The sequence below is a fragment of the Gopherus evgoodei genome, chromosome 3 (assembly GCF_007399415.2).
Source record: "Gopherus evgoodei ecotype Sinaloan lineage chromosome 3, rGopEvg1_v1.p, whole genome shotgun sequence".
Lineage (NCBI taxonomy): Eukaryota > Metazoa > Chordata > Testudines > Testudinidae > Gopherus > Gopherus evgoodei.
In genome coordinates this window covers 176,108,899-176,134,947 of record NC_044324.1, presented here as the reverse complement: position 1 = coordinate 176,134,947, position 26,049 = coordinate 176,108,899, and the positions used below count along the sequence as shown (strand labels likewise).

Below are 26,049 nucleotides of genomic sequence, written 5' to 3'. Positions count from 1 at the left end.
ATAATATACTCTTTTAAAAGAAATAGAGGTTTTTGTTATAAAGAAAGATGGAAAATTTGATTTTAGCCCTGAATCTGTGATGTTATTATGAGTCTTTAGCTTCAACTGAATTGTAAGTATTTAGCTTTGGAGATTACATTTGCATCTGGTCTTCCACAATTATTCCTATAGATTTACTTATGCAAAACTCCCATTTTGTATGCAAATAGTTATCTGTATTCGGGAACAGCTTGGACATAGTAAATCGAGGCCACATGTTTTAATTTGGCCAGAATACAGTGATATGCAATTCTACTCCTGCAGCGAGTGCTTTAGTTTATTTAAAATAATAATTACCTCAGCACTCAGATATTACAGTTGTAGATTCTTTAAAAATACAGACAGATTGATAGATTAGAGAGAACAAACTTTGAATATACATCTACCTGCAGTAGTATATTGCCTCACACCACTATAATGACTGATTTTTTTGAGAGCTTGTCCATATATATTCCATTCGTGGAGTATAGGCATCCCATGCACTTGAGATCAGACTCTTTGGCCAGCAGTCTCCTCTAGGCACCATAAGTGTATTCATGGTCTGTACCGAGGACGTAAAGGATGGAATGAGCCCAACCACTCCTCAGTCCCTTCTTATCACCAGTAGCTGCAAAGACAGCACTCCAGCAGTGTCTGCATCTCAATGCACGATCTAAACCTTTTACTGTAGATATTTGTATGTATTAGTGTTAGAATTAGTTTTAGTATTGTTTGCCCATTGGCATTTAGGTATAGTCATTATTTTAGTATTTAGTCTCCTGAATTCAAAAACTGTGCTTCCTGAGAAGTGGCTATGTTGCTGAATTATGGTCACATTAGGTATCTTTTTGTCTGGGGAGACATATCCCCAGGGCCGCCCAGTGGGGGGGGGGAGTGGGGCAATTTGCTCCAGGCCCCGCAGGGGCCCCGCTAGCCCTGGCGCAGCGGCGGTCCTGGTCTTTGGTGGTGGGGGGCCCTTCAGTGCTGCCAAAGACGTGGAGCGACTGAAGGGCCCCCACCACCAAAATGCCGCCTAAGACCCGGACCGCTGCCGGGTGAGTACTAGTGCCATAGCTCCCCTGCTTTGCTCCAGGCCCCCTGAATCCTCTGGGTGGCCCTGCATATCCCTGGCAAATGTTATATTTGTATGTCCTTCTCTAAGAGGAGCTTTTGGAAAAACAGTCTCACCTCAAACTGTTTCTCTAGGACTGATCTATATAGCCTGCATCAGACCTGGGAAAGGAAGACCTCCCCTTAAATTAGCTTGGTCTGAGTCCAGAGGTATCCTGGTAAACTCAAGTTCACCAACTGGTTCCTGAGCCCTATCCTCTAAGATAGTCTGGTTTCAGACTGAAGCCTGGCCTCTGGGACCCTGTGAATGGGAGGGTCCCAGAGCTCAGGCTCCAGCCCTAGCCCAAATATCTACCTCACACTTAAACAGCCCCTTAGTCTGAGCCCCGCAAGTCCAGGTTAATTGGCAAGGGCCAGCTGCACGTGTCTAACTGCAGCATAGACATACCCTCAGTGCACTGCACACTAGTGCAGGGTAGATTTACACCCCAGCTTGCTGCCAATTAAGTATTCATGTAGACAAGCCTCTAGACTTTGCTGACAGACTTCTTCAGGAATGGAAGGAGTAGTTCAAGGCTGTAATTTTGGATAGTCAAAATCTCTCGCTAGGCTCAGATTATATGTTTTGGATACCATGGCAAGATCCATGATAACTTCCATTATCATGAGGAGAGCATCTTGACTTCAAGTCTGACTCTTAGTCCCAAAGGAGATGCAGACAACAATTAAAGACGTCCACTTTGAAGACTGAGCTCTTCAGTACAAAAACTGATGATGCTCTATATTTGTTGAAAGACTCCTGGGTCACTCTTTGTTTGGTAGTTTACATATCATCTCCTTAAAGGAAGCATGGAAGGCCTCAGTTTTATTCCAGGCAGAGATCATCACCAGCAGCTTTTTTCCAATCAAGAGCATTGAAGCCTCTGAGGAAGGGGCAGCAGTTTCCAAAGAGGAGACTTTGGCTTCTACGTGATCTGTCTGTCAGCTGCGACAACCTCAGCACAATCCTTCTGCCATGATACTCAAGAGTCACTCTTTAATTAGTCCACAGGATCTTTACCTTTACTTCCCCTTGCAGGAGGGCCACCTTTATTTTGGTTTTTTAGGAACCACATTGCATCAGACTGCTGGGTTCCAAAAATAATCTCTGCAGTTCCATGCTCTCCCTATTGCCCATCTCCTTCCCCTTCCCTATTCTGCAACCTGTCTCACGAGAGACTATGGGTACGTCCACACTACCTACTGGATCGGTGGGTAGTGATTGATCTATCGGGGATCGATTTACCGCGTCTCATCTAGACATGATAAATCGATCCCCGAACGCACTCCCATCGACTCCGGAACTCCACCAGGGCAAGAGGCAGAAGCGGAGTCGACAGAGGAAACTGCGGCCGTCAATCCCGTGCCATGAGGACAGGAGATAAGTCAATCTAAGATATGTCGACTTCAGCTACGCTATTCTCGTAGCTGAAGTTGCATATCATAGATCCTTCCCCCTTCCCCACCCCCTCCCACCAGTGTAGACCAGGCCTATTACTGAGGAGGTAGAATTACTTCTGTCTCTCGGAGCAAGAGAAGAAGTTCCGCTGCAGTATAGGCAGAAAGGATTTATTCCTGAAGACAAAAAGGAGTATGGCATCTACTTCTGGACTTCAGGAGGCTCAACACTCTCATCTGCCTCATCAAGTTCAGCATGGTAATCCTTGCCTCCACAATTCCATCACTAGATGCTCAAGACTGATCTACAGCTCTCGACCTGCAAGATGCATACTTCCATATATCTATTCTCCCTGCACACAGCTAGTACCTGAGGTTCCAAGTAGGACAGGCCCACTATAAATACAGCATGCTACTCTTCTGAGCTTCAGCAGTTGTAAGAGTCTTTACCAAATATTTGGTAGTAGTGGTGGCTCACCTGAGAAAAGATGGAATAATAGTTCATCCTTAACTTGATGATTTGCTGGTTTGAGGGAAGTCACTACAACAGGTAGAGGAATCCATTCAACTGCTCCAACTTTTCATTGCACTGGACCCAACAGTCAACAGAGAGCTCCTTCTTTGGAACCCACACAGAGAACAGAATTCATAGAGGATGTGTTAGACTTCATTACAGCCAAGGTTCACCTGCCTCAACACAGATTTGAAGTTGTAAACACCTTGTCAACCAGCTGCAGAAACAACCACATACTATGGTGAGAACTTGCCTAAGTCTGTTCAGTGACAGGGCTTCCTGCATGTTTGTCATAAAGCATGACACACTTCACTTAGAGTGCACACAGAGCTGGATGAAATCTGCATACCTACTGAACATGCACCACGTAGAGGTGTCAGTGCAAGAAATCAATGGGAGTTTGCCATTGACTTCACTGGGAACAAAATTGGACCCTAATATGTTTCTTTAAAAAAAGCAAGCTGCTTTTCACTTGCAAAACACAATCTGCACACAAATTAATGTGTCACACACTAAAATTCAGATACTCTCCAATCAGTGTGAATCAGCACACTCATCAAAGCCATTCCAAACCAATCTGAGATTTGGTGCTGGGACTGAGTTCTTCCCAACAAACCAGCAGTGGAACACGGAAGCACCAATGCAGCCCTTGCACACTTCTACTATGGTTCATGGGCTGTAGTAGTGCTTCTGCCCACTGTATCCTCCTACACACAAGGAAAATTGGCCCAACCAAGTACTGCTTTGTGTACTGCTGCAGATCATTTTTGTGTGGCATACTGGGGATGTAAATTTCCTGTTAATCTGGCCCTCTGTACAGGAGACCCTGGATCTTGTCCACTCAGGTAAGTGGACTGGATTTGTACCACTTTGTATAATGAACTATGTACAATGCAAAATCCCCTCAATGATTTTCAGACAAAACAGTGATGCTTATCTCATTACAAAGGTAATTATTCACAAATATAGAGTTGAAATGAACATAGAACAGTATTTGGATGGTTGGTTGATTAGAGATTGTATGCCATATGAGCATATTATATAAGGCTGCACATTATTGTTCCATTAGTTAGGAAGGTTCTAGGCAGGAGAGGCCATAGACACAATACAAATAGCACAGGAGTACTTGTGGCACCTTAGAGACTAACAAATATGTTAGTCTCTAAGGTGCCACAAGTACTCCTGTTCTTTTTGCAGATACAGACTAACACGGCTAGTACTCTGAAACCTGTCATAATACAAATAGAGTATCTTTCTAAGTGCCATATACAAGGCAGATAATTTCAGAATACTATTGGGCCACAATAACTCACCAGCAACACAGTTTTCAGACTCCTCCACCTGTTGAAGATCTGTCCGTCCTCAGAAAGATGTCTCTATTTCTGCTTAATCAGCTGCGGCAGGCACCTTTCTTTCCCCAACATACTCAAGAATCCTCTGTGCTATTGCATGATATCATCTCTCAGGCATCAGTAGCTGGTCAAAACAGGCTCGGGCACATTTCAGTATTAACAGTACATAATGGATGCACTGAACAGAAATAGAGTCTCCTATAAGGCAGAGAATGGCATGGTGACTAGATGTCACATATCTAACATATAAGGTAATGTATGTCTTCTGTTATAAATACATCTGTGTACAGGGCACCATAATCTATGCTTTACACATTCTTCCTCCCAGGCTAGACATATAGGTGCATTTAATTTTTACTGAATATTTTTGGTAAAGTCGAACGATATTTAATATCGCAGGTCAGCTTCTGCTCTCAGATATACCAGTACAACCCCATTAAATCAATAGATATATACTGGTGTAGCTGAGAAATTGTCCCAGTAATTGCATTTAGAGTTCCATATTCTTTGAGGGGGAAGGATGATGTATATAGTTGGGAAGGTAAAATTGACTTAGGCTGGCTTCTCTTATGCTAAGGTTACCTACTGCCTGTGTTGCAGGAATTTTATGATTTGAGGGCTAAGCTATTTCAAATCACAAAAACTTTGTGCTCCTTCTGGGTACTCTAGGCAAATTATACTGCATATTGATTTTCCCAAATGCCCTCTACTTTAATTAATACTATGATTTTATGATTATCTGGTCACAAGATCACAAAATTCCTGTTAAAATGCAAACAAAATGCAATATTTTGATAAAGTTCAATAAATGTAGGTCAGTATAAATCTGTGAAATGATGCTGTTCTATGAAGCACCATTAAAATCTGTATATTGCTGAAATCATCATTTAAAGACCTTTCCAAAAGTGCCAGGAACAATATTCTATATGTATTTTTAACCTTTATACAGACAGCAGAAGCATGGTAATCCAAATCTGCATCTCATAGCCAACACCACTGCATGTTTCATAATGAAACATCAGAATAACAGTAAGTTATGTTGACATATGAACAGCTTTTATTTTAAAACCTAATGTGAAATAATCAATAATGTACAAGTCAACAGCTACCTCACAGATTTGCTAGGCACAATCTTATCTGAATCACGATGAAAAGTATCTCTGAGCATATCAGCTCGTAAACATGGGCACATTTTGGATGTCATTAAACAGTCCCCACTACAGTGGTACCAAACAAACGTACTTCTTTCCCAAATGATCATCAATGTTCCTTTGCTTATTCAGTCTTTTGCACACAGCATCCACCAAAAGTGCACATATTTTTCTTGACATAGGATTTTCACAAAACAGATGACCAGCTTTTGAACAATATTCCAAAAATTAATTAATATAAAACAATTTTTGCATCTGCACAATTCCTATTTTCTGTCATCACAAAGCTTGATGAAAATGCAGACGGTTAAGCTCTAGCTTGACAGAGGTCCTTAATTACTTCTTTTTTTGGTTTTCACCAAGAAAGTTGGTGGCAATTGGAGTCTAAAATAGGGAAAGAACAAGTCAAAAATTACTTAGACAAGTTAGATGTCTTCAATAACCAGGACCTGATTAAATGCTTCCTAGAATACTCAAAGAGCTGACTGAGGATATCTCTGAGCCATTAGCAATTATCTTTGAAAAGTCATGGAAGATGGGAAACACTCCAAAACACTGGAAAAGGACAAATGTAGTGCCCATCTATAAAAAGGGAAATAAGGACGACACGGGGAATTACAGACCAGTTACCTTCATTTCTGTAAGCAGAAAGATAATGGAGCAAATAATTAAGAAATCAATTTGCAAACACCTAGAAGATAATGAGATTAAAAGCAACAGTCAGCATGGATTTGTCAAGAACAGATCATATCAAACCAACCTGATAGCTTTCTTTGACAGGGTAACAAACTTTGTGGATGGGGGAAGCAGTAGATGTGGTATATCTTGACTTTAGTAATACTGTCTCGCATGATCTTCTCATAAACAAACTAGGGAAATACAACCTAGATGGAGAAATTATAAGGTGGGTGCCTAACTAGTTGGAAAATTGTTCCCAGAGAGTAGTTATTAGTGGTCACAGTCATCCTGGAAGGGCATAACTAGTGGGGTCCTGCAGCGATTGGTCCTGGGTCTGGTTCTGTTCAATATCTTCATCAATTATTTAGATAATGACATAGAGAGTACACTTATAAAGTGTGTGGATGATACCACGCTGGGAGGAGTTGCAAGTGGTTGGGAGGATAGGATTAAAATTCAAAATGATCTGGACAAACTGGAGAAATGGTCTGAAGTAAATAGGATGAAATTTGATAAGGAAAAATGCAAAGTACTCCATTTAGGAAGGAACAATCAGTTGCACACATACAAAATGGGAAATGACTGCCTACAAAGGAGTCCTTCAGAAAGGGATCTGGGGATCGTTGTGGATCACAAGCTAAATATGAGTCAAAAGTGTAACACTGTTGCAAAAAAAGCAGACATCATCCTGGGATGTATTAGCAGGAGTGTTGTAAGCAAGACACAAGAAGTGATTCTTGTGCTCTACTCCGCTCTGATTAGGCCTCAACTGGAGTATTGTGTCCAGTTCTGGGTGCCACATTTCAGGAAGGACGTGGACAAACTGGAGAGAATCCAGAGAAGTGCAACAAAAATGATTAAAGGTCTAGAAAACATGACCTATGAGAGAAGATTGAAAAAATTGGGTTTGTTTAGTCTGGAGAAGAGAAGACTGAGAGGAGACATGATAACAGTTTTCAAGTACATAAAAGATTGTTACAAGAAGGAGGGAGAAAAATTGTTCTTCTTAACCTCTGAGGATAGGTTGAGAAGCAATGGGTTTAAATTGCAACAAGAGCAGTTTAGGTTGGATATTAGGAAAAACTTCCTAACTGTCAGAGTTTTTAAGCACTGAAATAAATTGCCTAGGGAGGTTGTGGAATCTCCATCACTGGGGATTTTTAAGAGCAGGTTAGACAAACATCTGTCAGGGATGGTCTAGATAATACTTAGTCCTGCCATGAGGGCAGGGGACTGGACTAGATGACCTCTCGAGGTCCCTTCCAGTCCTATGATTCTCTGATTCTATTTGACCATATTCACTTCCCTTTCCACACATGGAACACCCATAAGAGTCAGTGGAAGTTTTGACCTGAAGTGGAGGTTATAATACTTCTCACTGTGAAAGAAGAGGCTGGGGTTGAGGGAGTAACACAGTATATGAAGTGTTTACATCCTTGATTGCGTGAGGCATTCACAGAGAAAGGATTACTTATTACTACTTGTTGAATGTACTGTTTGTAAAGAAAAATAGAGACAGTTGGGAGGAAGGGCCTGATTCAAAGTCCATCAAAGTCATTGGGAGTCTTTCCATTGACATCAGTGAGTTTTGGATTATTTTATTTTTTTTGTATGCTAGCATATATGCATGTGATTGTAGATCTCAGTGTTATGTCTGTAGTATAACGTCTGTAGTATCTACGTTACATATATGCTGGTCTCATCTCTCTCTTTCCATATTGGTCAACTGTCCCATTGCACAGACCATAGACTCAGAGTCTAAATATTAGACCGTGAATTATATAGAGTCATATTTAATGTCTTTTTCATTTAATTCCTTGGGTCTGATCTCACTACCATTGATATCAATGGGACTAAGATCAAATCTTTAAAGTGTGGTAGAAAGGATATGTGGGGATTTCAGGGTGTAAATCATTTTAGAATAAATCTAAATTGGTATCATTTTGCTAAGCAGTCTATACGTATAGTAGTGTTTAGACTAGTACATACTTTACATTTTGTGATAACTTCAAGGACAGAGCCCTCAGAGGTAATTACTTTATTAATATAATTGTTGACATATATAAAATAATGTAAACATTACGCACACAATATTACTGAAACAGAAAATGTTAGCTAAATATGTAGGCCGTTGAAAATATATTAAAATCTATTGAAAATTATATTGTTATTTAAAAGAACTTACATTCATGAATGGTTTTGTGTAGAACATTAATGAAAAGATGTGTGGCTATTTGTAAGGAATTGTGATGATCTTAGGATAGTACTTTCTAATAAAATTATGTATTGCCTTAAACTTCATTTCAGCAAATGATCTAAACTTTTTTTGACTTGAACAAATTATGGTAATGAATAATTCATTCTAAATAATGTAGAATCTAACTGATGACATAGGACAAATATTTTACCCTTCATTATCATTAAATCTGTAATAAAATGCATATAGATATAGATATAGATATCTCTCTTCAGGGATTTTCACCAGTTTTCTCTTGAACAATATAACTTCTTATTCATTGTTGGGTAAAAGTGGATAAGAATAGGAAGATGTTATAATCATATACTGATAGGCAGTCTACCAGCTATAACAATGGTACTCAGGCGGAATGGAAGAATCTAATGAAAAAGAATGAAATGTAGTATTAAATATGTAAAATATAGAATACGTGCACAAATATTTAAGTATAAAGTTGCCTAAAATAAAAAAGTAAACTTGATAACACACACACTTTTCTTTGTTTTTTATTTGTGGTTAATATAGAACAAAGAGTTTCCTTGTAAAAATACTTATTTACCCACATATAACTGCTCTGAAATCTATACCTTAAGGACAAAGAAAGGTCGCCAGTCTCTCCAACTCCTAGTTCTTTGTCAAAAATGGACACAGTTAATGAGGTTTGTTTGGTACAGCACAAATTCTCAGACACAGATAGAGATCCTTTCAATGGAAACAAATTTGTTTGGCTTTACCAGGTTACTTAGCGATTAATAATAGCCTTGAGATGCAGGTCAGAAAGGTCATTGTACCGCTTGCCAACACAATCTAAAATGTGCAGCTAGTCCAGGTCTGCAGGCTGCAAGGCCCCAAAATGCTATACATAAAGTAAAAGAGGCTATTTTCCAACTTCTTTTTTCATATTAAGAAGCAATTTTCAAGAGAAGGGTGGCAAAATGGGGGCCATGCTACTCTAAGTAATTCATTTATTTTGCAATTTAATCTTACGTTGAAAAAAAATTACACTGCTGCAAAAGCATAGCGTGGTGATTTTTAAACGTCAGTATGCTTCATAAGTAACCTTGTATGAAATATTGTATTAGCAGCCTTTAACAGTAAACTGCAACAAAAAATATTTGCAGAGATTGGAACAGACCTATACATCTTTTCCTACCTTTAATGTATTTCCTTTTCATTCTATTTTTGTCTTGCACATTTGAAGAAAAAACATGCATGATTTACTTAGCATTTTACTCATTTTACCAGGTGTTGTGGATTAATATTTTGGTAAAGAAATATCGAAAGACTGTAGCATGAATCAAATATAAAATGATAGAATTTTAATATGTATTTTCTTTAAGAATTTATTTTAACTGAGTTCATATATTTTGCATTTATTATCATTTCACATGTTTTTCTGGATTAAATTAACATTATGATAATTATAACAGCTAGCATTACAAAGCTGGAGCCCAATTCCGCAAAGACTGAGTGAGGTAACTTGACTTGCCTGTAGGATTACTCACATCAGTAAAGTTAAGTTACATACACATGCTTAAATATTTGCCGGATTTGATCCTTGTTCTCCAGGGGCCAAATACTGCTCTCATTGAAGTCAATGGGAGTGTTACCATTAACTTCTGTGGGAGAAGTATCAGATCCCAGATGTCTTTTTGCTGTGTTATTTACTATCCAGACATATGAACTGAGCATTTGTCTTCACTTTTTATTTTATGTAACATATTCTGAAAAAAGGCCAGAATTTACTCACATAACCACTGAACAAAGCTGGTGTCTTTTACACACAGGTTAATTTGAACTAGCTGTTTCTTAAGAACGATAACAACATATGTTAATCAAGCTAACCTCTTTTAACTGGGTCAAAATAATTCAATACACATGCACTGTGAACTATAACACTGAGTTATGCTTAGCATAGGACATTAATTTACTATACAATTTTGCATAATTTGGGGCCAGACTGGTCCTCTTGGAGAAAATCCATGTGAAGAAGCCATTGATGAGAAAATCTCTGCAAACTTTACCTCAGGTTGTTCTACTGGAAATATGGGCTTGCCGTTCCCCTGCAAATCAGACAGTGGGATCAGCCTCTTGCTATCTGTGGACCTTCCAAGAACTACTGGAGGCACAGGAACATTTGCTCAGCAGACCTTGTGCCCCTCCACACTAGCTCCAGGAACCCCTGCCCCACAACCTGTTTTCTTGACATTGGCTTTGCTGTGGACTCCTCATGACTGGGGCTGCTCTGTACTACCCTTGTCAGAAAGGCTCCATGCTGAGGAGGGAGATCACCAAGAAAGTTAATATTGCATGTGTCTTTCCCAAGGACTTCACGTGTATTTAATGAAAGGTGTATGCCTCTGGACCCTGCTCATCTGCCTGCATGCCATGCCCCAACCCTTCTCCATGCACAGATCCTCAACCCTGCAGAGGGCTCAGTGATCCAGCAATGAGAGGGATATCAAATAGTCAAGTTTACCTTTCCTCCTTCTAACCCTTCTGCTCACACAAGGGCAGAAGGGGTAGAGAGACTTTCACAGGGTCATGATCTGTCACAAGGTACTAGCTGAAATATAAACTATCAATTTACAATGCTGATGTCCATTTGAAAGAAGTTATTGCATTAAAATAAATTATATTTATAGAAACTCAAGGTAAAATGATTTTTGATAAAACATTTACTTCTGTTTTATCAAAATATTTAAATAATACCATCAAAATCTTCCTCAAAATAAAAGCTAAAGAATATACATGAATGAATTATGAATAAATACAGTATACTGTACAATACACATAGAATGTAGATTTAACCACTTTAATGGTACCAAATGTTAGTTACATCAATATAGAATCCATCTGCTATAAGGCAGAATGTACCAAATAGATTTTAACATTCCACTGATTTCCATTGATTGTTAATGGATTGAGGGCAGCATGTTGAATGTCATGGAAAACCAGCTGTGAAAGAATTAAAAAACAAAAAGTGTTAGCATCTTTTTTCACCTCTGGACTGTAAATAACAGAGTTGTTTTGATGCAGGAAAGAACTAGAGGAGTTTGCAGAGATGAAGGAGAAAGAAAAGGAGAAAAAAGACCTAGAAAGGGAAGAAAAGAAAAAGGATCACCAAGCCCGAAAGATGCATTACCTCCTCAGCACAGAGCAGGTTGGTATACCTGTCCCTGACAGCTCATGCAAACCACTTGGGCCCCCAGCCTGACAGAGATAAACTAGCAGGCTGAATGGGACATGACTTGTTGAAAAGATATCACAAAGACACTACTTTGAGTTCAATTTAGTGCTTTTCTATAGATGAGAGCAGGTACCATGACTATTCTGTGACAGCAGCTTCACAGAGGCAGTAACAACATTGCTGGCAGAAAGAGTCCAAGTCAGCAGTTTGATCTGCCACTATGATAACACAACACGAAGGGCATAACCTCTCTTTAAAAACTCATTTTGACTGGCTTATTGTTGTGTGGTTGCACTTGTCAAGAACTAACAAGTTATTAAGCTGAGGAGAGGTTTCATTTTTTCTTTTTTAATTGAGCTAATGATTGGATTGATATTGTGCTCTTCTGCTGTTTTAAAATACATTGTAAATATAGGGTTTCAGCTAAAGCTTTTCACAGAACTGCCTGGATCAGCACATTTACCTTGATTATTTTCACATAGGTATGCATCTGGAATTTTGAATATTTACTGATTAATTTGCTTGCACTGCTACAACTTCTAGACTGTTCAAGTCTTCCTATACAATATGGTTGACAGGAAGTCAAATTTGTTAGTAATTAATAGAGCTGAATTTATATGGTAAAACAGGATTTAAGAACATTTATTCAAATTTTGAAGGGCTGTTCTATTTTGACTATATTTGTGTTCCTTGCTAGTCCCTATTTGTGAACATTTGTGCAAATGTATTTTTCTTTCCATGATTGTTTGGTGAATATTTGTTCTTCACGTCTTTGCATGTGAAATTTCAGGCGTGAACAAAACATTTGTTATTCATTATTTCCTATTTGTTGTTTGCTACTCATTGTTAGTTATTTGTTACAATAAAAATTATCAGTCATTCGATCAGGGAGCAGGAACAATACCATGTGACTCAGTGCTGGCAAATTTAGCCTTTTTCAGTGTTTTTGAATAATTTATGATCGACCCACAGTTTGAAACTTGTTTATATTAATTGTATGTCAGTTTTGAAAAGTGAATGCATTAGTAAAAATGAGTAAATTTAATTACAAAATTACTAAAATTCAAGGTCTGTTCAGAAGCAATTTGCAAACAGAGAAAAGGCCTAAGTTAGTAATTGAATATTATTCACCACAAATAATTTGGCCAGCTATAGAAATAGCATAGAATGTTCTTAAAGTCTTTACATTTTCTTGGACCATTATTTGGAAGAAATAAATTTTTTTTTATAATAATTCCAATATTAAGCAGATACATCAAGCAAAACTATTAGAAATAAGGCAGCCTAACAAACCAAGTATTAATGTGGATAAAATGTTCTAGACCTTTAGTATCTGAAAAATTAAACTATGGAATGGTCACCATTCTTTTAGATGGCTAGTGAGATGAACTGAATGATTTATGGTCTAAATATAATGAACTCATTTTGTTCCTGATAGTGCCAGACTCCGTTTTCCTTTACCAGTGGGGACTTTTACACCCCAAGATTCATAAGGGATGGCCAGCAGCATTTGTACCTCAGTCCTCAAGTTAAGGTTTTCCTGGTGGAGGGCAGCAGTAAGCATCGTGGTCTGATGGATTTGGTTTCTGATTTAGCAAAAGCGAAGCTTGACGAACGCTTTGCAGAACTAAAAACACTCTGGTTTTGCTCACTGCCAGGGTGACTCTGAGGCCACAAAATTTGCCACAGAAGTCACAGTTAGGTACTGAATTCTGATCTAGGAACTCAGCTATCATTTTTTTATTTTTTTTAAAAATCCCCTCTATTATACCCTAATAAGAAAAAGTAAGTTAAATTCCTATACATTACTGGCACTCATTTAAATTGCTGTATCTGCATTTTGCCTCTTCATGCAGCAAGATGGTTTGATATCAATGAACGAGTTTAGCAAAAGTATTGAAATATGATTTTGGAGTTTTTTTCTTAGCACTTTTCTATATTGATTTGCTTCTTTGTGACAGACAGTAAAATAATATAATCTTAATGGTTATTGATATTAAATATCAGTATTTTCTGCTGTTGCTATTTCCATCACCTATTCCATAGACATTTTACCATAGCTGAATGAGAAATAAAATTTCAAGCAAAATACTGACAATATTATTTTAGGATATTTTATAATTCAGGAAGTTCCAAATGTTGCTAAAGATTAACATCTGTAGACTAAAAATAGGCTATCATAGATCTGAAGAAGTCAAGTCTTCCACAGACTATTCAGAATTGTAGCTTTAGATGCTTGTGGGGCTAGTGCTTGAGATATCATGTTGATGTCTTTTCTTTATGTTCTGCAGCACAAACATTAAAATTGACTGCCATTGTGACTGCAACAATTTGAATACTAGAGTGCCTCAGTGCTTACAAGTTCAACAGTTACATTTTTACACAGGCTACAAATTAATGTAGTATTTAATATAGTGTAACACTTTGTTTAACCTGTGTCATGCTTACAATAAATAAAACATGGATCAATAAACTCAGTGATAGCTTTTAACAGAGTATATATATAGAAAATAAACCATATTATAGTACATTTTAAAATGACCATTTTACTATATTTGTTGATAAATAATGAACTCAATTTAGTTATAAGAATGTGCAATAATATAGCAATTTAGTGTTGATGTTTGTACATATGCACTGTATCTATACAAACATTTTAACACAGATACATGATTACTTCAGCTATACATCAGTGCTTGAATTAACAGACCTTTATGAATTTATTAATTTAAAAATAAGGGTATCTTCTGGACGATTACATTTCAGAAGAAATCTAAACATTTGAGCATATTTGCATAATCAATATTTACTAGCAGTAATAGGGTTAATTTGTTGTCACATACTTAATCAACATTGTTCCCTGAAAATTGTTTGTTATGCATCCCACTAACTTCAAAACATAAATAAATTTTACAGCTTTAGAAAATAAACATATCTATTTTTTGTCTCTATGTAGCTGGTGTTGTTCACGCACCACAAATACAGACCAAACTTTGTAGCTATAAGAGGAGGTTTGAAAATAGAGAGTGATTTTTCATTTGAATAAAACTAAGTTAGTTGGAAAATAATGCCTGGAGAAATAAATTATGAACTCTAAAATTCTATGCTTATGAAATACTGAGCTTTTAATCAACTCGCTTTATGTATCAATAGCTTCAATAACTAGACAAGCAACAACTAACATATATGAGCTTCCTTTGTTTGATTCCCATAATTATGAAGAAACCTGCTACAGACTTCATGCCCTTGTTATCAAGTAATAAATTATGTTGTCTGCTCCACCTACTGGTTGCTTTTTGCAAGAGATTCCATTGTGGAATATAGAAAGAAATATCTTGAAAAGGTGTCAAAACTCTTATCAATCTAAATTCTGTTAGAAAAACTGAACTCCTCTCTTTTGGATTTTAATAAACTTATATGTATTTATGCTCAACAATATTTTCCTTATCTGCTTTTAAATAAACAATGTAAGTGCTGTGTTTTATGATGAACAAGATACCTTAAAAATGAATGGAGCTAAAAATTGCATGACAAGGTTAGCAAAAACTCTGCCTTTGTTCAGTTTATTTCTTTGAATACAAATGTTGGCAGCATATTATAGAGTAAAAAAAAGTCCCACAGGTCTATTTTATATTTTTATTTCATTATTTCTCTTTTTACGTTTATAAATCAAATTGTGAACAGTTTCTTAAGCTAAGTTTGTTATCAGTCCATAATGGCAGTGTTCAAATTGGTACTATTGTGTTAATGGATCCCTTTTAAATATAATTAATATTTTAAAAATAAGATTTTTTAATTTAATGTTTCTATTATGAATATGTACAATATATCTGCTTTTCTCTCTTTGTATTAGCGAACTCAGACATAAGCGTGCAGGTTTTACCTGGTCTCCCCTAAGTACATATTAGCAAGTAAATGTGGCAAATGGATTAAGAGGCAAATTTTCCAAAGTGCTGAGAAACTGTAGCTGCCTTTGAAATCAATGGAAGGTAAAGGAGCTCAGCACCTTAAAGGATTGTCCAAGCACTTCACAGGATTGGGTTTGAAAAGGCCATGCTTGATGGGACAAGGGACTGCATGTCTCAGTCACTGGATGATTCTAAAAGCTCATATTTCCAGATGTACTTGGGCACACAACACAAAAGCAGTGAAAGTCAGACTTTTCTTGTAGATGTATGATAGAACAAATCCAGGGCTCTAGCAGCTCTGGAGACACTCTGTATGTCAAAGCTCAAGTAACCTCTACTGTTATAACTGTCTGTGCCATTGGAAGAAGGAACAGCAAATCAGTGGAATAGTATTGCCTCACCCCTGACCCGCTTTTCCTCCACACTGCCATGTAAGGTGATGGGAAATGTGTATTTTTTCTCCATTCTCCTTCCGCTCCTAAACAGTGGAACTGATTTTGCTCAACTTACTCTCTACCAAATTCATCTGTGAATAGAGACCAAGTATGGAAAATTGCTGCTCAAATGATGAAAATTTTCCTTCATGGCATTACTTCAGAGGCATAATGTGGGAGTTGTAAGCCTGGCCACACAGCCAAAGAACTTCTTTGAGCAGTACTGGCCATCTGGGTTGCCCCAAGATCATAATCTCACACTGAAGGCCTCATCCATCCTTGGTTTCAAGCCCAGTACTTTCTTGGGATCCACCAAGCTGGGATCAGCTAGACTGATATTGTCAACAATTCCATGGGATCCTCTATTTATTCAAGAGCAGAAACACATGCAAATATGTGAGACCCTCTGTTCTTAGAAAAGTTGGCTCATTCAGTTCTTCTTAGTGCTCCTGATTCAGGTACAGAATCTTCTGTTCGGCCATTTCTCTGCCTGGCTGGAAAACTTACCAGGGCAGTTTCATTCTCTGGGTATTGTGCCCTTTTGATTTTTTGTCCCTGTAGTCCTCAATCTCCTTCTTCTGTAACATCAAGAGAAGAGGGGTCCTCAGTAAGAGGGGGCTGGTAAGAAACCTGTGTCTTCATTGCGGACGAGCCCTAGGTTTGCACCTCCTATAAAGATCAAGAAGACTGATTCTCCTAGTTCTGCAGTTTTACAGGATGTGAAATCCATCACTTTGTCAGAGGAGGATACTGTTGAGAAGTCCTCTCAAATGCCCTATTGTTCCCCATCTCCTGAGGAGGCTGTGCTGACTGCCTCTTCCTCTCCTCTCAGTGATACTTAGAGTTCAATGGCTCAGTTTGTAGGGTATCAGTTTCTCTTGACATTCTTTTGGAAGCTCCTAAGCAGAGAATCTTCATAAGATCCTTGATAACAGAGCTTCAAGAACAAGGTAGGTTTCCCTATTAAAGCCTGCTTGTTAGAATCTGCAAAAGAAGTGTAGAATCATTCTGCTTCAACTGTCTCTGCCTCAGGGAAGCTCAACTCCTTCTATTGAATACTGAGAGAATAATTAGAATTATTTTTTTCTACCTTTTACCTTGGCATTTTAATGATCTCAGCAGTGGTTGGAAAGTCTAATTTGGGAAAGGTGTCTTCCTTTCCTGGGAAAAAGGAATGTAAACACTTTGAGCTTTTTGGAAGGAAGGACCACTTCTTGGCAGCCTTGACTTTCTGTGCTTCTAATTACTAAATAGTGAGGGAAGGTATATATATTTTTTTATGTCCAAGATGTCTTCAGCACTTTCCTGAGGTCAGAAACAGAAATTTTTGGAGCGCTTTTAAGAAGGTTAAGAAGTGTCAAAGCATACCGTTAGGGCTTTTTAAAAAAAAATCTCTGATATAGCTTCTAAATCTCTAGCTACAGCTTCTCACTTATAGGAACACTCCTACCGTCAGAATTCAGATTGTTCTGCTGAAGTGCAAGGCCAAGGGCACTGTCATGCAGTTTGAAGGTTCTGACCTGATCAGTTTAAAAGCTGGTGAGCCTCTGTTATTCAGGAGATCAGTTTAGGTGATTACATGGTCCCATCTTATCTTAAAATCTATAAAAATCTATGAAGTTTTGTTGGGAAACCACAAATAACAAAACAAAGTTGCTACTTTTTGGACTGGCAGTAGTCCTTATGATTTTCAACCAGTGTTTAGCTGTGATGCAGTCCAGCTACTGCATCAGGGACTTAGTATGCTTAAGCAACTGGCTTTCAAAAGGCCAGTCTTATATCAGGGTCATTCATGCCCTGTAGGAGATTTTCATAGCTTGAGAGTAAACACTGATAAATCTATACTGACTTGTGTTCATAGTAACTACCGTGGGCTTGAAGAGGTTTTGTGTCTGCCTTCCTTAAGACAGATTCTTTAGTCCATGAACTTAGCCAGGCCCACACTGGAAGGCCTGGTAAGATTCTATGTTTGGATATAAGGCCTAATTTCCAGCTATACCTTTGTCAATTCACTTTCAAGGCTATGGATGCATTGCTTCCAGGTGGTTGAGTTTGCTGTACAGACCTATAGCTCACTTTCTGAATAAGGTAAAGGTGTAGCTTTTCTGCTTCAAGTTGAGGGTTTCATAGGCGTTTATATCAGTTTTGTCTTTTTTTCTTTATTACTGTTATTGTAGAAATCATAATTGAGCCACTGATTTGCAGCATTCAGTGACTCACTCACATATAAGATTATCTACTGATTTATGATGTTTGTAAATTCATGCAGAAAAAAAGAATACCTTCAGGTCTCTTTTCAGTTCTGCTGTGTCTGAAAGAGTGTTGAAGATTAATTTACCACAAGTCAAATAACTACTGAGTACATTGTTTATTTTCTCAATTCCATTTGTTCCTGTAAACAGAGACCATAACAAATAGGTATGGTACTGAGGGACTGATTTTCCTCTCATTTACACCAGTGTAAATCAGAAGCTAAGTCCACTGAAATCAGTGAAGTTAAATCAGCATAAAACTTTATAAATAATTTCCTTACCAAAGCCTAATAATGAATATTCAAAAGGCACACCTGATTAATCTAGTGTGGTCCTGTAAGCACTTGAAAAACAATTGGTCTGAAGTGACACTGTTTGACACCCACTCAGTCTTTGGACACCTGGCAGTTTTATTCTTATAAAGGTGAGGACTCAGTAGATAAAGCACTGGCCTCTGATCTTTGAATCCATAGTTTAAGAGGCAAGGCTGCAGGTTTGGTCATTTGAGTTTAGTCCCAATGAACAGTCCACATCATGGCCATACATAATTTGTTACTATTGGCAGTCTATGTTTAGGAAAGGCCAAGGACTGTGCTTGAAGAATGAATTAGTTCTTACCTTTTACATTTTATTTCCTCTCTCTTTACCATTATACCTATTATTATCCTATCTCTAAAACATTCCTGGGCTGAAATTATCATTCATCCTAGGTACTCATATTTCCTGGAGATAAAAAAAATGTAACCACTTTAGTTCAAAAGTAGAGGAACCCCCAATCACCTATCCGTGGGTGTTTTATACACACTCCTCACCTACTTGTCACCAAGTCAGATGTCTCGCGTGCCTTTCCAAAGCTTGTACCATTATAGATTCCATTTAAATTAAAAAGGGAGTGTGAGCTTTTCTAGCTCTCCAACAGACTTTCAGTTACATTTTAATAGTATTAGTAAGTAATGTACTTTTCTCTTTTCTTTATAGTTCTATATTCTGTTTTCATAAATGATTATTTTCAGAGGATTCACAGTCTACATTAAGTCTGTCTTACAGTACTTGCCAAATATATGTTTGATCAGCAAGTCTCATTGGTCTTGCTGTGCCACATCAAAGTCATCTTTGGCATATACATTCACCTGCATATGGTGGTCTAGATTGTGCCAGCCTCTGCACAGGGCTGCAAGATAGAAGGGTCACAAGATCTTGTTGACCCACCCTTTGTGCCCCAGGTGCCGGGGGGGGGGGGCAGGCATAATTACAGTCTTTGTGCTCTCTTAAGAAAGACTGTTCTTGTCTAGTGCTGCTGCCTGTGCCGATTAACCCAAAGGGAGTGGGATGAGGTGGGAACGGCCCAGATGCTGGGTTCATGCTGTACCCTCTAAAAATATAATGCAGTAACAGGGATCCCTGTGACCTCTTGGAGACATTGTTTCTGGACAAGAAACAATAGCTCCTGCTAGGCACAAAATTGCTAGGCACTTTACTGCTACTAGGCATACAAAGGAGGGCCATGTGTTCAAATAATAGTTGAGACCTGTATTTTTGTAAAATCACTCTTTAAAAATTCCTGCTACCTAAAGGTCCTTTTTCTGCATCAAAATTGTATAATCTGTGGTTTGTTTTCTCCAGGCAATGCACCAGTTGCTGCAGTCCTGTGGGTAGCATTAGTGGCAGACTTTAAGTGATAGGCTGAGTGTCCTATGAAACATGTATATAGCAAAGATCTGTGAAAAAGTTCTCTTCTGTGTATTACTGTCATTTGTGCCAGCAAGAGGCTGGGATTATTCCACTGGTGAGTAATTGAACAGAGGGAAAAAATGAGGAGTCCTTGTGGCACCATAGAGACTAACCAATTTATTTGGGCATAAGCTTTTGTGGGCCATAACCTACTTCATCATGCATCTGATGAAGTGGGTTATAGCCCACGAAAGCTTATGCCCAAAAAAATTGGTTAGTCTCTAAGGTGCCACAAGGACTCCTGGTTGTTTTTGCTGATACAGACTAACGCGGCTACCCCTCTGAAACCTGAACAGAGAGAGTTATAAGTTGAATGTTAACTTTCAGCTTGGTGCTGTGCAAACACAGAAGACAGAATCCAAGCCCCAAGGAATTTACAATCTTGAACAGTTACAGAGTAAACTGTTCAGACACAGAGCACGACATTTATCCCTGGTACAACTCAACTGAAGTCAATCTAATTATTATAGGGTTAAATTTGGCCAATATACAGTAGTGCATTTGGTGCTAATATGAGCTTGAGGTGATGCAGGAATCTTGTAGAGGTAATTTTTGAAAATATACTATGAGAATAAGTATATTGTAAGGAGGAGAGAAAAGTCATTTGGTGTACAAGAAGAGGGAGACTAGGGATGGTATGAAAGAAGGCATGAAGATGAAGTACCATACATTTCTCAACAGCAACCCTTCTGGTTGATTAAGAAGTGGCATTGATGGTATCCCAGCTTTAATGAAACTTCAAGATGACTGATGTATACACTGATTCCTTGGTTTCCCAGCTCTTGGGCAAGCAAATACAGTTAAGGTAATGTCCCCTCAGTTAACTTACACAGAGTTTGCTCCCTATTAGATTCTGTCACTTGGAATCTGGTCAATACTGCTATATTGACAGGTATTACCTGTCCAAGAATGAGCATGATCAGTGCTGCTCTGACCTTTAATAATATCTCTCCTCTACTTTTCTCCCCATCATGTTTTCTCCCTCTTCTCTAGTTCCTCTTTTTCTTCCATATGCATATCTTAATTGCCACTGAAGCCTGAAGCCACCCCTCAACATTTTCCTCTTTGTTGCGGCTTTACCCTTTTCCTGCTTCTTTTCTATTCTTTCCTTAGTCACACTGCTCCATTCTCTCTTCTTTCTTCTCTTCCACACAGCACTATGTCCATTCATGAAAATCTCAGCTCATTGTTTACTGGTCCCATTGTAACCAGTGAGGTAACTCAGCTATTCACACTATCCCCGTGCAGTTTATTTGCATTGTGAAATCATACTGGCTTAACTAAAATGAATTTTCGAATGAACCCGTCAGAATGTGTTATTGCAGGGAAGAGAGCATCACTTGTATACGCAAAGAAACAGACAGACATATAGAGACACTGTAGGTTAGTGGAACACTAGTTTACTTAATCACATGTATATGTTCTTGGGGAAATAAAAGTATTTCTCTTTTTAGCAGCTGTTTCTTATGTTGTCACAAAATCCTATATAATTGTCCAGATCTGTTCTGTAAAGAAGAGCTTCTATCAACTCTCATATTCTGTATAACTGATAGCACTTACCATATTCTAACAGAATGTCATTGGATAATTAGAGGGATTTGTTTCCAATCCTTTGGGAGAAATGGTGTGGCCAAGCCAAATTGCCTTTTATGACCGGTGTTTTTGTCTTTATGGGAGGGATGATGTTAGTAAATAGTAAATGGAGTTATAATTTGCAATTTACAAATGCAGAAACTGAAGCACAGGAGATTGTGGTGGGACAGGTTCTCACTCCAGTCAATAAGGGGTTAAAGAGCTCCTCTTGGCATAATCAGCCCTGGCTTGGCCCACCTGTGATGCCTGTCAAACCTAGAGGAGGGCAGCTCCTGAAAAGGGATGATCCAAGCCCAGTGCAGGGTGGCACTCAGAGGTAAGAGAGCTAGAGCTCCCTAGCCCCACAGAAGGGACTGATTACCAGGAGAAGGCTGAAGAGCTTCTGCCACCAAGGCCCTCCAAAGAAGTGGAGGGACCTTCTTTACTTTATTTTCACTTTTTGTTTAGAATCCAGAGTGCTTAGCATAGGTCCTTTGGACACAACGGGGGCCCAGAGCCTCTTCATAGAGACTACTGACCTCTTACCTTGTGAGGAACTGCTGGGGTAGACTGGACTGCTCTGTGGGTGGCACTGTTACTTGGTTTGCCCTTACCATTTTTTTGGAATGTTGTTAGACCTAGAAGGGGAGTTGCCACCTCTCAAAAACTTAAGGCTGGATGACCACTTTGCATTCTAAACTAGCAAACAGTGACACCTACAGTCAGAGAAGAATGTCTGTGACAAGAGAGGTGCTCAGTCTCACCCACTGGGGTGCCATAGAGGTACAACCTATGACAAGGAGTAAGGACAAAATTTTCAGAAATAAGTGACTTGTTTTTCAAAAATACAGGGAACCAACAACACCTGGTCAACAGGAGCTCTTGGGTGTTTGGCATTTTTGAAAATCAGGCCCCTTAGACACTTTTAAAAAATAATCTTGCCCTAAGGTCAAATAGGAAGTCCATGAGAGAACCTAGAATGTTCTCCTGATTCCCAGCTCTGTTTCCTCACTGTGGGAACATTGTTTTATATTCCACCATTCACACATCCAAGTTCTCATCCCTGATCTGGTTGCCAAGATGCTGCATTAGAATTAGAATAAACAGAATAAAGTGTCAGTCAGACACAGAATCCATGAAAGATTGATGATGTATTTATGAGATAGCCTTAATCTTTGCAGGAGATTGGGCTGTGGTGTCTTGGCTGGGTACCCCAGCTTTTGTGTTCCCTATATTAGGACCTCAAAGTAGTTTATTCCTGTTTTATCCTGGGCTCTAAATTCTCCAGCAGCGGTTATTTATGTGAAGGGGCTTAAATATTCCACTATGATTTTGTTGGCTGCAATGGACCTCAATGTCTTTGCAGGATTTGTGTTTAGTTTTGTATTCCATGGCAAAGACTATCAGCCTCCAATATTTCCTCACTTCTGGCACTGTCTTTCCTTTAGAACATGATGGTGCCATTATTTTGGTATTAAACAAAAATCTTAGATTGGAGGGATTGAACTAAATCTTGCAATGTGAAAGCAGAATAACAATAACGAATGTTTCTATTTCTCTGTTTAAACAGAATATATATTATCTGGAGGACAGGTAATTAATCCCACTTGCGAGAAAATACTCTACTCATCACTCATTTATGACTTCTTCATTTTCTGAATAAATGGTTTATCACAAACACATCCAATATAGACCCTGCTATAGGTAATAGGCTGGATCCTCCAGTCCTTTGCAGACAAATCTCCTATTGAAATAAAGTGAGCTTTTGCATAGAGACTGCAGAATCAGGCCCAATATATTAATTGGATACAGTTGACTAAACAGTCACCTTGCATATACCGGTGCAACACTACTGGGCTCAGTGGTGTGACACCTGGATAAAGAACTAATTCAGAACTGATTAAAGTCAGTGAACATTTTGTTATTGACCTTAGTGGTAGCAGAATCAGATACTAAATTAGGGATCTGGGGCTGGTTTGTAACATTTTTCAAACTGAATACGTTGGTTCTACATTTCTTCAAATTTTATGTAACATATATTTTGTGTAATTAAAAAAATTCAGATTATTTTTATTTGTGAGAAGACATCTTCTGAAATAGATTAAATTTCTTTGATGTTTCATATTTGACCTCATACACCTACTTGGTGCTATCATAGTTTTTATATAGAGTTTTGTAGAGGATTTTTTCCAAATATATTTTGTGTTAAACATAATATACTTTTATTTTATTTTCATTTTGTATGCAATAACTCCGTAGTCTGTTGCAATCCAGTAATCTATACATTTGAAATCATTTTTAAAAACAAAACAAAACATAAATGGCTTTGAAATCATTTCAACAAGATTTTTCATTCTGAATCATTAATGTTTTAAAGTAGTTCTTCTGCCTCCTAAAAGAAACTATATCTGGGGATTAACAAGATTGTTCACTGGAATTCATGTGGAAGCATAACTGCAGTAGCTGAGAAATGATCATGTTTCCTTTTAGTTCTCAGCAAGAGTAATTGAATGTTGAATATCTTACTAAACACTGGACTGTGACAGTGTGTTAACACTCTGACTATCTCCTAACAGCAGGACAATTATTTGCTGAGTGGGATTTTTATAAATCCCCTGGCAGTAGTATGTCCTGATAATTATGATGAAGTGCACTGGTCAGTGTTGATTCAGCAATCCCGTCTCTAGCAAATATTTCATTCACAGCTCTCCTTCATGTTTTTACTTTTATGGCTTTAAAAATCTATTCCCTCTTTTCTCAACTTGCTTTGTTTTTAAAAATTAAAATGGAGCACAAAAGTATTTCCAAGTTAACGCCCTATCTTATTGGGTTGCTCTCTCAGTCCCTCAAAATAACTACAGTTCATAACATAATATACTGTATATTGAGGAAAGAGTCATCTGACTCCTGGTTAAATGAGCACCATGAGAAAGTAAAACTTTATTTTAAGCCCTTATCCTGGCAGTCAGTCAGCCAGACATTCTGCCTTGAAGTTATTTTTTTTCAGAAATAAATGATTGTTAAAAAGCGACATTTACATATATGATGTTTATATATGTGATAATTATTTTAGCCTTCCAGCACTCATGTGGGAACGTATTTAACTCAGAACAGTCCTTTACTTGAAGCTTGATTAAAATATATTGAGACATATGACATATTTTTAAGATAGGAGGAAAAATTCGCTAAAGATTTCATGATTGCACTTTATCTGAAAACCAGCTCCACTTCTTTTTAATTGTACATATTTATGCACATTTACTGTTTACCAGTTAAAGCTACCAGCATGTGCTTTGTTGTTTAAAACTATATGATCTATTTTAGTATCTAAAAGACAAGAAATTAGTCAACTAAAGAATCTGTATATTCCTAACTAAAAATACCAAAACCACCCTCTTCCCTATATCATCCCGTTCACTAATCCTCACTGAGCAATCACACAATCATCTTCCCTCTCATGCCTTCCTCATCCCTTGTTACATTGTCTAATTTCACTTGAAAGATCCTAGGGGCAGAGATCATGTCATCTCTTTATTCTGAGATGTACCTAGTAAACCTGTGGGTACAGATGGAAACTATAAATAATAAACATAATGAAATTAGAAGTTAGAAAAGATATAACCATGGATGCTCCACAGCCTAGCCCAAACTCAGTGACAAAAATGATATTGAATAGAAAAAAATTTAGATATGGTGTTCATTAAATTAATGAGTTTGCATTTTTATCATATCTTTGTTTCTTTCTCCATGTACCATACTTAATTATGAAGATAAAAATGATTGGAAGAAAGCTAAATGATAGATTGTTAGAATTGCAAGATGATTCAAAATATTAATGTAATGCTAAGGATGACTGGGTAACAAATGGTACATTTGCTAGTATGCTTGACCTGGCACAATTAATATTCTAGGTTATGCTTGGGTTTCCATGATGGAGGGTCTGATGGGGAGAATTCCAAGGAAAAATATATATCTATTGTATAACTCATTTCTCTCTCTCACCTCCCGCCCCCAAACGAGTTAGAATCATAGCCTTAAAAAAATCTGTGCTTTTCACACCTCATTTGCCATATTCACCACTGGGCCACCATTCAGCAGAAGGGCCTGATGCAAGGAGGTCAGTAAGAAGCTATTAGCAGAGTCCCCTCCTGAGATTTCTTTGGTCTTATTGAGTAGGAAGTTAGCATGACAGTACTGCAAATAACTCAGTTGTAGGTTTTTTAACAGTTAGCACAGATTTCCCCATAGTGCTTGTCACTTCAGAAAATTGTTCCTGAAAATGAAATCCCAGAAAGCCAGCATTGACAGAAGCCCTACTCAGTTGTGCAGAACATGATACAGAAAAATGTGTCATGCTCCCCACAGGCTAGGTGTGATTTTTGTAACCTATAATAATATTTGGGGTGGGGTGGGGGAGGGAAATCACAGTCTACTTACAGAAATTGGCTAAAAAAGTGTGGGGGGAATTGGAATCAAGGTACTAGATAATTTCGTAAGACTGCTAA

The 26,049-nt window shown here is 38.0% G+C and overlaps 1 protein-coding gene across 4 annotated transcripts in view; it reads left to right on the top strand.

Moving 5' to 3' along the window:
* SPATA17 (spermatogenesis associated 17) overlaps positions 1-26,049 on the top strand; it is a 173,153-nt gene that overhangs the window by 62,912 nt on the left and 84,192 nt on the right. For all 4 annotated transcript variants that reach the window (XM_030557504.1, XM_030557502.1, XM_030557505.1 and 1 more), the window contains exon 6: positions 11,497-11,620. In XM_030557504.1, coding sequence (XP_030413364.1) covers positions 11,497-11,620 — 124 coding nt within the window. The remainder of the gene's footprint in view (positions 1-11,496; positions 11,621-26,049) is intronic.